This window comes from Podarcis bocagei, assembly GCF_964188305.1.
Source record: "Podarcis bocagei genome assembly, chromosome: 16".
In the NCBI taxonomy this organism is placed as follows: Eukaryota; Metazoa; Chordata; class Lepidosauria; order Squamata; family Lacertidae; genus Podarcis; species Podarcis bocagei.
In genome coordinates this window covers 43,690,024-43,702,787 of record NC_138142.1, presented here as the reverse complement: position 1 = coordinate 43,702,787, position 12,764 = coordinate 43,690,024, and the positions used below count along the sequence as shown (strand labels likewise).

General features: G+C 48.2%; 1 protein-coding gene across 3 annotated transcripts; it reads left to right on the top strand.

The window, feature by feature from the left end:
- The first annotated feature begins 1,098 nt into the window (after nt 1-1,098).
- LOC308575221 (uncharacterized protein) lies at nt 1,099-12,658 on the top strand. Of its 3 annotated transcripts, none has more exons than XM_081173854.1 (7): nt 1,099-1,190; nt 4,675-4,747; nt 6,958-7,293; nt 7,373-7,426; nt 8,372-8,464; nt 10,141-10,229; nt 12,415-12,658. In XM_081173854.1, exons 1-7 carry the CDS (start codon nt 1,104-1,106, stop codon nt 12,442-12,444), a joined length of 762 nt encoding a protein of 253 aa, XP_081029980.1. In that variant the 5' UTR covers nt 1,099-1,103; the 3' UTR covers nt 12,445-12,658. The 3 variants fall into 3 exon arrangements, with proteins under 3 accessions (XP_081029980.1, XP_081029981.1, XP_081029982.1); XM_081173855.1 differs by having other exon boundaries at nt 1,137-1,190; nt 4,585-4,747; XM_081173856.1 differs by lacking the exon at nt 1,099-1,190 and adding an exon at nt 3,924-3,956 and having other exon boundaries at nt 4,462-4,747.
- Nucleotides 12,659-12,764: the final 106 nt, after the last annotated feature.

The following is a 12,764-nucleotide window of genomic DNA, read 5'->3' as shown; positions in this document are numbered from 1 at the left end:
GCTTCAGGATGAGAACAGAGATGGTGCTCCAGCGGTGCAGCAGCAGCGGGAGACCCCATTAGCTAAAGTGGTGCTTCAGGTTAAGAACAGTTGCAGGTTAAGAACGGACCTCCAGAACGAATTAAGTACTTAACCCGAGGTACCACTGTATATAGTGAGAGGGTGGGGAGGGTTCACCCATTCCCACCACCCTTCTGAGTAATACCCCTCCCTGGTCCCTGAGTCAAGTCAAATACACCCCTTTGTTTTTGACTAGGTTTTATCCCACTATGGGACGCAGGTGGCGCTGTGGGTTAAACCACAGAGCCTAGGGCTTGCCAGTCAGAAGGTTGGTGGTTCAAATCCCCATGACGGGGTGAGCTCCCGTTGCTCGGTCCCTGCTCCTGCCAACCTAGCAGTTTGAAAGCACCTCAAAGTGCAAGTAGGTCAATAGGTACCGCTCTGGCGGGAAGGTAAACAGCGTTTCCGTGTGCTGCTCTGGTTCGCCAGTAGCCGCTTAGTCATGCTGGCCACATGACCCGGAAAAACTGTCTGCGGACAAACGCCGGCCCCCTCGGCCAATAAAGTGAGATGAGCGCTGCAACCCCAGAATTGGTCACAACTGGACCTAACGGTCAGGGGTCCCTTTATCTTTACCTTTACCATCCCATTATGGGGCAGGTAGGCATTGTGATTGAGATGGTTATCTGTCTGACACTCTTGGAGCAGGATATCACTAGTTATGACTTCGGTGATTATGGTGGGCTCTCACCCACTTCCCTGGGTCCTAAATGCCATTGGAACTGAGAAGATACAACAGGTGATTTCTTATGAATGTCTAAAGTTTTCCCACTGAGCTTGTACGTGGATACATTTATCAGCAAATTGCTGCATTTGGTAATGTGCAGCGGAGGCTCTTTGTCTTTGCCTTGCGGTGTGCAGAGGCAAGGCTCGTGAGACAATTTCCCGGTAACAATGCCAAACACACACACACACACACACACACACACACACACACGCACACAGAGTTTTGTCTGCCTCACGACACAGTTCCCTGAATCAAGAAGCATTGCAAAATAACCTTTGCAGAGAAAAAAGAAAAGAAAAGAAAACAGGAAGTGGTGATGTTATCCACATCAAGACGCACAGATAACCGCCCTTGTCTCAAGCAAGCATTCCTTGCTGCTGGTCTCTCCAGGTCCTTTGAAAGGGTAAGTTCTGTTCTGGGACTGGGGAGGAGGGATAGCTGATTGACCAAGGTCCAGTCTTTCTGAGCTTTGTGCACCTTGATCACTGAACCCAGAGCAGCTGGACTGATCCCTTGTGCTCCATCTTGACCACTGAGATCATCTGATGGGACACGTCTGGGGGTTTCTCAGGCAGGGCTTTGCTTGGCACAGGGCCTTGGGGGTGGCAGGCCCTACTCTGGAACTCGCTGCTGGCAGAAGAGGTTCAGCAGGAATCCTTGCTGCCTGTGAGCCAAGTACTGTGGTACCTCGGGTTACAGACGCTTCAGGTTACAGATGCTTCAGGTTGCAGACTCTGCTAACCCAGAAATAGTACCTCGGGTTAAGAACTTTGCTTCAGGATGAGAACAGAAATCGTGCAACGGCAGCAGGAGGCCCCATTAGATAAAGTGGTGCTTCAGGTTAAGAACAGTTTCAGGTTAAGAACGGACCTCCAGAACGAATTAAGTTCTTAACCCGAGGTACCACTGTAGTTGCATGAAGTGGGAAATGTGGTGGGGGTGGCAGGAGGTTGGTGGGCAGAGCCAGCCCTTAGGACTCACATAACTTCGCAAAGTCATTTCCCCAAAGAGAATGCCTGAGTTCAAAGCGCCCACTTGGCCATCACGAAGCTCCCTGGAGGTCATGATCTTGGGGTCCAGCCACTGCCTCTCAGCCTAACCTACCTCACAGGGCTGATGTGGGGTTTAAATGAGGAGGGCAAGAACCATCTATGCCACCTTGAGGTCCTCAAGAGAACAGGTGAGATAGAAAGGCAATAAGAAAGTGAATAAGATTAAGCCTTGAGATGTGTAAGATGGAACTCGGGAGAAGAGAGCCCATCAGCATCTAACCCAGTGCTGTTGTTGTTTTAAATGAGCTAACAACAACAACAATAATAATAATTTATTATTTATACCCCGCCCATCTGGCTGGGTTTCCGCAGCCACTCTGGGCGGCTTCCAACACAATATTAAAATACAGTAATACAGTAATCAAACTTCCCTAAACAACTGTTGTTGCACTCAGTGCAGAAATTAGGGAAAGGCTGTAATATGGAGAGGTCCAGTGCTTCCCCCCCAAGACAAATACAGCGGAACCTCAGTTCTCGAACGTCTCCGTTGACCAGCGTTTCGGAACCTGAACGCCGAAAACCCGGAAGGAAATGCTTCCATTTTCAAACGCGCCTCAGAAGTCGAATGCCTTCCGCTGCATGTTTTTCAATTTTCTCAGATGAATTTGCTGACGTGCTTTGGTTTCCGAACGTTTCGGAAGTCGAAAGGTCTTCCTGAATGGATCACATTTGAAAACTGAGGTTCTGCTGTAAGTGCTGGAACTTGCCGTGGGGCAGCCCTGAACAGATGCTGGTTTGACTACAGTTGGGTACTCCACTGGTAGAGGCGCTATCACGTATGGCAAGCTGTCTCCCTCAATACTTTGGGAGTTGCTCCTGGTTCTGGTGCAGGTCTGTTAAATGTGCCCTGACTCCCTTCTGCTCTAGGCCAGCTTGGAAGAGAGCCCTTTTGCAAAAGCGCATGCATGCAATGGGAGAGGCCTGGCTAGAGGACTTAAAGGAGCGTCTCCACCCCCATCGTTCTACCCGGACACTGAGGTCCAGCGCCGAGGGCCTTCTGGCGGTTCCCTCACTGCGAGAAGCCAAGTTACAGGGAACCAGGCAGAGGGCCTTCTCAGTGGTGGCGCCCGCCCTGTGGAACGCCCTCCCACCAGATGTCAAAGAGAACAACAACTACCAGGCTTTTAGAAGACATCTGAAGGCAGCCCTGTTTCGGGAAGCTTTTAATGTTTGATGTATTATAGTATTTTAATATTCTTTTGGAAGCTGCCCAGAGTGGCTGGGGAAGCCCAGCCAGATGGGCGGGGTATAAATAATAAATTATTATTATTATTATTATTATTATTATTATTATTATTATTATTAAAGCTGGCTGTTGCTACAGGGGAGTTGGATTGAAGAAAAGGAAATAAGAATTGGCTCCACTCCACTGGAGAGACCTGTCAGGAGTAAGCCTGGACCAATGGTACCAAATAGTATGGGAAACAGCCCTACTAGAAAAATTACCCAATAAGCTGAAACTGACACGGGGACAAATAGAAGAAGACGCCTTCACCCCGGTATGGCTCCCCTTTATCACATACACAGCCCAACAAGAAAACGACAAAAATCCACCAACGGCATACAAATCAATATGGCTAACCTGATCCAAACCACCCACCTACCCCACTCACACACGAAAACAAAGACCACCACAGCCAACCACAAATGAACAACCACACCCCAGGCCAACCCCAACCTCTCTCACCACCAAAGGAACACAAGTGAACAGCAGAGAACCTGCACAAGCAACGCTGACACCAAACCCCACATATATTAAGTAAAATAGAAACATTGCCACCTGACCCCACTCACCTTCCCCCCCTCTACCTCTTTTTCTCTTTTCTTCCTAATGTTTCAACAAATGAAACTGATTTGTAAGAATGTTACATGGAAAAAATACGAGAGAGAGACATTACACATACTTCTGTAAATCAAGAAAATCTTTAATAAAAATACATTTAAAAAAAAAGAAAAAAGAATTGGCTCCGCTCCAAAGCTTGACCAAGCGCAGCTGGGAGCCAGATGAAGCCGTAGGTCTAAAAGAAGTGTAGACTCGCATGCGCTGGCCAGCTTCTGGGGCTTCTCAGAAGTACATAAAGGCAAGAAGAGGGCGAGGGGAGTGCTGGCCTGCAATGGTGCCCACCTGAGAGGTGCCAGAAATGTGCTCTGGTGCCCTCCGGCTGGGAAGAAAGACTGGGTAGGTCACTAATGCAGGTGAATAAGGTAAAGGTAAAGGGACTCCTGACCATTAGGTCCAGTTGTGGCCAACTCTGGGGTTGCGGTGCTCATCTTGCTTTACTGGCTGAGGGAGCCGGCATACAGCTTCCGGGTCATGTGGCCAGCAGGACTAAGCCGCTTCTGGCGAACCAGAGCAGCACACGGAAACGCCGTTTACCTTCCCGCCAGAGTGGTACCTATTTATCTACTTGCACTTTGACGTGCTTTCGAACTGCTAGGTTGGCAGGAGCAGGGACCGAGCAACGGGAGCTCACCCTGTCGCGGGGATTCGAACCGCTGACCTTCTGATCAGCAAGTCCTAGGCTCTGTGGTTTAACCCACAGCGCCACCCGCGTCCCTAATGCAGGCGAATATGTAACATCAAAAAAAGAAGTGCAGGATGTACTGTATAGTGGTGATAAGGGGACAGGAAGTGTGTTTGGAGGGATGGAGCCTGACATGAGTGTGATGAAGGAAATCTCACCCCCCCACTCCTCAGTGGCTCTCCTGGACTTGCACCACATGCCACCGTTTGTGCCTTTGCAGGAGAAGGAAAGCGGAAGTCTTGCTTCTTGAACCACCACTTCAAATTGCTTCCGCAATAAAGTTGTTGATGCATCTATCTGTCCACCGCAGGCCAAGATGACTGCGGGAGGTTCAAGCGAAGGCTCCCTCACCCTCTTGGGGGTCCTCATCGGCTTGTTCTTTGGTGAGTTACCAGAGGTTCACCTCAGAGGTTTCCCTGGATAGGTTTTCTTTAAAATGAGCAATCACACGGGACTGCTTAAACAGATTGGGAATATGTATATGAAATATACTCGGAATCGAGTGTGGATTTCATGCTCTTTATTCAGCTCATAGTGGTGAGGAGGACTGGAAGTTCTCCTAGAATGTCTGCTTTATATACATTATTTACACAATGGGCCCCATGTGATTGGCTAATTCTGGGATTAACCTGTAGGCCAATCAGGTTGCAGATTCACTTCCACCTGGAGCTGGATTGGGTGGCTCCTGTGGACCAATCAGACTGCTGCATTGTGGATCCTAATTCAACTCAGTACATAACAGTTTAACTCTGTCATATGCCATTTCCCCGGTCAAAATCCTCCCTAAAAACAGCCGCTGTTAGACTCTGTGTGCCAGGGGCCCTCTCTTCAAAAGCCTCAGGAGCTATTAGGTTGCGGTGGCTGAATAGATCCTTCATGTTCAGAGGCACTCTACCTTGGAATATCATTCACTGCCGGGGGGGGGGGGGAGAGGCAGAGAGAGGCAGAAGAGAGCAAGGAACACCTTATCCTTTTACGCCCCGCTGTTTGGTTTCCAGAGACACCTGGTTGTCTGAAGTGGATGGCAAAGTGATGGGCCAGACCCAGAGCTTTGACTGGGTGGGAGTTATTCTTCATTTTAAAAAAAATCATTTTTATATTTACACAATAATATTTAAGAAAATACAAACCATACATTTATCATTGACTTCCCTCGCCCCCGTCTCCCCCGTCCCCGGTTCGTTTTATTAAACATTTGCCACTGCATATTTTGATTTTTCTGCATTCTCTCTTTCCTAGTTTTATTTCAGTATCATCATCATCACTTTTAATTTGTATCCCGTCTTTCTATCTTACAATACTCAAGGTGGTTAACAAGCTGAAGAAACAAAGAATGTACACCTTATAACAATCTAATGCAATACAAAAATGTGATAATAAAACAGCTTTAAAATAAGCATTCTACATATACTTCATACTGCTGAATTCATCCTAATCCTGTTATCATTTTAATATGTTAACAATGTCAGTCAGTGCAGACACTGCTGAGTATATATAATGGTCTGACTGTATAAGGCAGCTTCCTATGTTCCTATGCATAGCTGTCAAGCGTATCTTATTTGGCGGGAAACTCCCTTATCCCAGCGCCGTGTCCCGCTGCTGTCCCTTATTGATGATGTCCCTTAAATTTCCCGGGTTTCAAAGGAAGCAGCTCCTCTCCCTCCCTCCTTGCCGGCCAGGGAGGAGGGAGGCTCCAACTGTGTTGCTTGGCTGCGTTGCTCACCCAGTAAGGAGTCTAAGAACAACTGGGGGGTGGAGCTTGCATGCCTTGTGCCAATCAAATCGGCCGCGTTGCTGGGGACTCACCTTTGCTCAGCGCTTCCCAACGGAGAGGTGACACTGGTTTCCCTTGCTGTGTCCCCTTTGCTGGGTTGCTGCGCTGTGGGAACCACCACTTGAGGCTTCGTTTGGCTGCTGGATGACTAAAATCCCTTATTTTGGCTGCTGATCCCTTATTTTCGAGGCTGCTGGGTCCCTTATTTTCAAATCTGTAAGTTGACAGCTATGTTCCTATGATCTAAGATGCAGCCACCAACTTGCACAGCTTTCAAAGAGGAGGAGATGGAAGGAGGAGATGGTTGTCAGCCTCAATGGATATGTTTCCCTCCCACTGCTGGATGCAGCAGTGCTTCTGAAGACCAGTTGCTGAAGCCCCAGAAGGGGAGAAGAGCAGCTGTGCTCAGGTCTTGCTTGTGAGCTTGCCTTTGGGGTGCCCGGTTGGCTACCAGGATGCTGGACTAGATGGGCCCCATTGGCCTCATCCATTACGCTCTTCTCATGTTCTTATGGAGCAGCATATTGCCCAAACCAATAGCCCCAAACACAACTCTCTCCAAGCTTTACATCATGTCTCGGAAGACCAATTTCCTCCTCCTCCTCCTCCTCCTCCTCCTCCTCCTCCTCCTCCTCCTCCTCCTCCTCTTCTTCTTCTTCCTCTTCCTCTTTCTCTTCTCCTCCTCCTTGATTTTCCTCTTCTTTCTTGACCTTCTTGATTTTTTCCTCCTCCTCCTCCTTTTCCTCCTTCATTTTCTTCTTCTCATTCTCTGGATCTTCTCCTCCTCCTCAACTCTTTCTTCTTCCTCTTCTTCATTAGGTGCTGTTGCTAACCCCAAAAAAGCTCCTCTTCATCAGGTTACTGGGATGGCTGGAAAACCAGTCCTTTTCCCTTTAAACATAACCTCTGGGGAAACTGTGCTGATGATCAAATGGGACTTATACCCCCGAAATGGCACCCCCTTTGAGCTTGCTGTGCTCAGGAATGGACAACTGAGGATTTCTAACCTGAAAGACATGGACAGACTAGACGTGCTTAATGAGACCACGCTGCGGATCAAGGCCTTGCAGGAAAACGAGACTGGGGTTTTGAACTGTCGAGTGACATACACCACCTCCAAGATGGAAATATTCTCATTCAATCTCACTGTCTCTGGTAAGTCATGACGAATCCGTCCATTTTTGTCCATCCTCCTGAGCAATTAATAAGATGGCTGCAACTTTTCCCTTGACAGTTCCTGCACCAGAGAGTGACCCACCTGATGTGCCCAGCGTTTCCCAAAGTGAAGGTAAGCAATTCATTGCTCCCCTACCCCATTCTCCACATTTTCTGTCTGGGAAATTTAAGCATTCATATATAATTCTTAGGGACGCGGGTGGCGCTGTGGGTTAAACCACAGAGCCTAGGACTTGCTGATCAGAAGGTCGGTGGTTTGAATCCCCGCGACGGGATGAGCTCCCGTTGCTCGGTCCCTGCTCCTGCCAACCTAGCAGTTCGAAAGCATGTCAAAGTGCAAGTAGATAAATAGGAACCGCTCTAGCGGGAAGGTAAACGGCGCTTCCATGCGCTGCTCTGGTTCGCCAGAAGCGGCTTAGTCATGCTGGCCACATGACCTGGAAGCTGTACGCCGGCTCCCTCATTCAGTAAAGCGAGATGAGCGCCGCAAGCCCAGAGTCGGTTACAACTGGACCTAATGGTCAGGGGTCCCTTTACCTTTACCTTAAGTTGTGTTTTGCCGGAAATTCTGTTGTGTGTAACAGAATTTGCACCCTGTTCTCTCGAAACTGAAGCCCCTTGTGTTTTCAGTGTTCCTACATGCTGAGCTTTGGAGCACACAGAGCAGCTCTGCCTCAGTGCCCCCCCTTGTCCCCCCCCTTGCCTCTTATTCCACGGCCTGCCAGGGGTGCTGCCACCCACTCTGGGAACTACTGAGTTAAAGCTATTTCCAAATGCGTACATACCATGCAGGGACAGTTATTAATTCACACCATTAAGGTGCACCAAATGCCTGAGTTTTTATCACTTCGATGGCTTTGTCCTGTCCAGCAATCTATAAACATTTTAATAGAACAAAATCCTTCAGTTTAAAGCTATGGAGAACTTAATAGTTTTGGATTGCACATTGAACCCATTTGCTTATTTTCATCATTTAATACCCTCATTTTACCTTGGGATGCGCAAACTGGCATTTCGATTGCAGAAGCTCCTAAGGGATAATGTTTGTTCATTGCAGGGGAATGGAGGAAGACCCTGGTGTGGTTCATTGTTGCCATGACGGTTGCCGGTTTTTGCTTCATGCAAATAGTTTTCAGAAGGTCTGAAAGAGGTAGGGAAGATGCGTGTATTTGTTTATTCGTAAGACTTCTCACCTGCCCTTCGCCATAAGGTCCCAGCGTGGGTTACAGCCAGGCCTAGGCCATTGTAAGGACAGATTAGAAAGGACCCAACCAAAACGAGGATGATGGGGATGGAACAACTCCCTGATGAAGAATGGTTGAAGCATTAGCTCAGTTGGTTAGAGGGTGTTGTTGATAATGCCAGGGCCGTGGGTTCGATCTCTATACAGGCCAGTTGCGTATTCCTGCTTTTCAGGGGTTGGACCAGACCTGCCTTCCAACTCTATGATTCTGTGAGTGGCAGCCAGTGTAATTCTGAACATTTGGGACTTTTTAGTTTGGAGAAGAGGTGAGGAAGAGGCTGTCAAGAATTCTGCTCATATGGATCCAGAGCAGATCCCAATGTATAGTTAGCAGAGTAAAAACTTAAAACACGTTGCAGGATTCCCCCCAAAATAGACCAGAGGCAATTCATATTTCATTCAGCAAAGCTACTGAAGGCAAAAGAGCATAATGGTCACAAATCCATATACATTCAGAATGGTCCATAAGAAACCCAGTTGCAGCACACTTAACTTAAAACTTAGAGAGAGCCAGTGTGGTGTAGTGGTTAAGAGCGGTGGACTCGTAATCTGGTGAACAGGGTTCGCGTCTCCGCTCCTCCACCTGCAGCTGCTGGGTGACCTTGGATAGTCACACTTCTCTGAAGTCTCTCAGCCCCACTCATTTCACAGAGTGTTTGTTGTGGGGGAGGAAGGGAAAGGAGATTGTTAGCTACTTTGAGACTCCTTCAGGTAGTGATGAAGCGGGATATCAAATCCAAACTCCTCCTCCTCCTCCTCCTCCTCCTCCTCTTCTTTTTCTTCTTCTTCTTCTTCTTCTTCTTCTTCTTCTTCTTCTTCTTCTTCTTCTTTCAATAACTTATAGTAAGACTAAAATCTTAACACTAAGCATACTATAAACAGAACACCACACCAAATGCAAACTGACAGAGGCAACACAATAGAAGTTCACTAAAAATGTACATGGCATGGAAAAAGTGGTTAGAGAAAGGGTTTTCTCTCTCTCTCATCACACTGGAATTTTTGGGCCTCCGACAAAGCTGGACATCGGAAGATTCTGGACAGACAGAAGGCAGCCCTCCTTCACACAAACTATGGAACCCCCTGGCACAGCACCCACCAGCATGGATTCCTTTAAGAGGAGATGGAGAGGGCTATTGATGGATGCCAGCCACAACGGCTACACTCTTGTCTCCACAGTAGGAGGCAACAGTGCTTCTGAAGACCAGTTGCTGAAGGCCACAGGAGAGGTCAGATCCTGACTGTGGGTTTCAGCCACTGTGAGAAGAGGATGCTGGGCTAGATGGGCCGCTGGCCTGATCCAGCAAGCTCTTCTTGTATTCTTATGTACTTATGACTCCCTGCCTGAAACCCTCAAGAGCTCTTCCAGGTTCAAGTAGGCGATATTGAGCTGGATGGACCAGGGCCTGAGGAATGACAAGGCTGCTTCCTCTGTCCTACCATGAAGGCATTTGCTACACCTCTGCCGGGGGGGGGGGAGTTCCACAATTTGGGGGCCACCCCCTCTGCTCTCTTGAGGATATAGGGAGACCGACTGGTCAATGCAGTGACATGACCTGTATGTATTTCATTACACCCCACAGTGCCGAATAATAGAACTCCCCAGAACTTCATTATGGGGAAGAAGTGGAGGAAGAAGAGAAGATCCTCCACAGACAAGAATTGTGACCAGGTGAGGTGATCTTGCAGAGCGGCGTGTAATAAATGAAAATCTGCCCTTATTCCCTTATGGGGGACACAAGAGCCCTTATAGAGTCCTTTGCAGGTTCTCCATCGGTTGGAGGAAAAAACAGAGGCCAAGCAGAGAATATTGAGACGCAAAGCAGCTCGTAAGCCTGATCTTTATTGATCTGTTGCAACAGGGTGCCCCCTTCACACGCAGGAAAAGAAGGAGGACCCAGGACAAAGGTGTGCAAGCCCTTATAGAGACATTTTAAATTGCTCGCCCTGGAGCTCCAGACCACCCCTCCATACATCATGCATACATTACAAATAAAAAAATTCCTTCCTGTAGCACCTTAAAGACCAACTAAGTTAGTTCTTGGTATAAGCTTTCGTGTGCATGCACACTTCTTCAGATACACATGCACACGAAAGCTTATACCAAGAACTAACTTAGTTGGTCTTTAAGGTGCTACAGGAAGGAATTTTTTTATTTGGACTATGGCAGACCAACACGGCTACCCATCTGTAACTGCATACATTACAGAAAGGGCGGTCTACAACAGAAATCTGAGTGCATTGTTTACCTCCTGTCTGGCAAGTCACCTGTTAATGGTCACTTGATTGGATACCCTGGGGAGCCTGGCCAGTCTTTTGTAATGATCAATACTTAGTTCCTGAGCCAGGTCACAGGCTCACACCCTATTCATACATAGACATACCCTTAAGACAGGATTTGTGAAGGAAAAGACAAAGGGGATGCTCCTCCATTTGACCTTGCAGAGAAAACACCTGTTCAGCCTGGGAGTCAAAATGGCTCCATAGCTGCTCTTCTGTGCACATTCAACATGTGGCCTATATATCTATGTACGCGTTTGCTTGGTACATTTATGAACCTTTATTATATACATAAGACCTTAACTTATTTATTTCAGGCTGAACACTGGGGTGCTTTTCATTCACTCCCTCCATCAGGTGGTGCATGCACTGATAGGAACAGAGCCCAAACCAGAAGCAGGTCCCCAAATATTTGGGAGAACCTCAAAGTTTGCTGAAGAAGACATTAAAAGTGAAGGGGGCAAATGAAGACCAGAATTAGGCTTCCTAGCAGGGGAAGAGGGAACCAGGCTGGGGCCCTCCAGATATTGATGGACCCCAGTTCCCATCCTGCTCCCCGACCAATGGTCCTGCTGGCTGCTGGGGCTGAGAGGGAGTGGGGAGTCCAGCAACCATGATGGTCATTTCAGGCCAAATTGCCCCCCCCCCCGCAACTGCCGCTTCCCACACATTCCAGTAACTCTTGCCAACGCTGCCCAGAACTGTCTCAGCCTTAACTAGTCACATGGACTGAGCCCCCAAAAAGAAACACAAAACAAACTTCTCATCACAAATCTGTGTGTATAAATATGCACCACCTGCCCCAGAGGTCAGGAAAGAGACACACACAGAAGGGTGGTTTATTTGGTTGGCCTAATAAAGTTATTATGGGACGCGGGTGGCGCTGTGGGTTAAACCACAGAGCCTAGGACTTGACGATCAGAAGGTTGGCGGTTCGAATCCCCGCGACGGGGTGAGCTCCCGTTGCTCGGTCCCTGCTCCTGCCAACCTAGCAGTTCAAAAGCAATTCAAAGTGCAAGTAGATAAATAGGTACCGCTCTGGCGGGAAGGTAAACGGTGTTTCCGTGCGCTGCTCTGGTTCGCCAGAAGCGGCTTAGTCATGCTGGCCACATGACCCGGAAGCTGTACGCCGGCTCCCTTGGCCAGTAAAGCGAGATGAGCACCGCAACCCCAGAGTCAGTCACGACTGGACCTAATGGTCAGGGGTCCCTTTACCTTTACCTAATAAAGTTATTGTCCTTTGGATTTTTCCCCTACAGGCCAGACTTTACTATTTTTGGATGAGTGGGACATGGTTTCCAGAAACGTTTTAAAAAGAAGTGTAGAACAGATAAAGTGGAAGGAAGATGTTCATTGATCCAGTAGCAGAGCACACTGTCCAGGGTTCAATTAATGCTTGGCTTGTTCAGGGGGACTTGGGTCACCTGGATCTTTTCTAAGCTGCTGCCTGGGTCTGCATCTGGATCCGGTCAGGTCCTGCATAGCTGGTTCTTCGTTCTTCAGCTTCTCAGTTCATGCATAGCTGGTTCTGCATACTGGAGTGGCACAGCTGGTTCTGTTTCTCTCTGTCCTTGCAGGTGGATCAGAATGGAGATCGTAAAAGGTAAAGGACCCCTGGACGGTTGAATCCGGTCAAAGGCGACTATGGGGCTGTGGCACTCATCTTGCTTTCAGGCCAAGGGAGCCAGCGTTTGTCCACAGACAGCTTTCCGGGTCACGTGGCCAGCAGGAGTAAACCGCTTCTGGCGCAAGGGAACACTGTGACGGAAACCAGAGCACATGGAAACACCGTTTACTTTCCCGCCAGAGCGGTACCTCTTTATCTACCGTATTTTTCGCTCTATAAGATGCTCCAGACCACAAGATGCGCCTAGTTTTTGGAGGAGGAAAACAAGAAAAAAAATATTCTGAATCTCAGAAGCTAGAA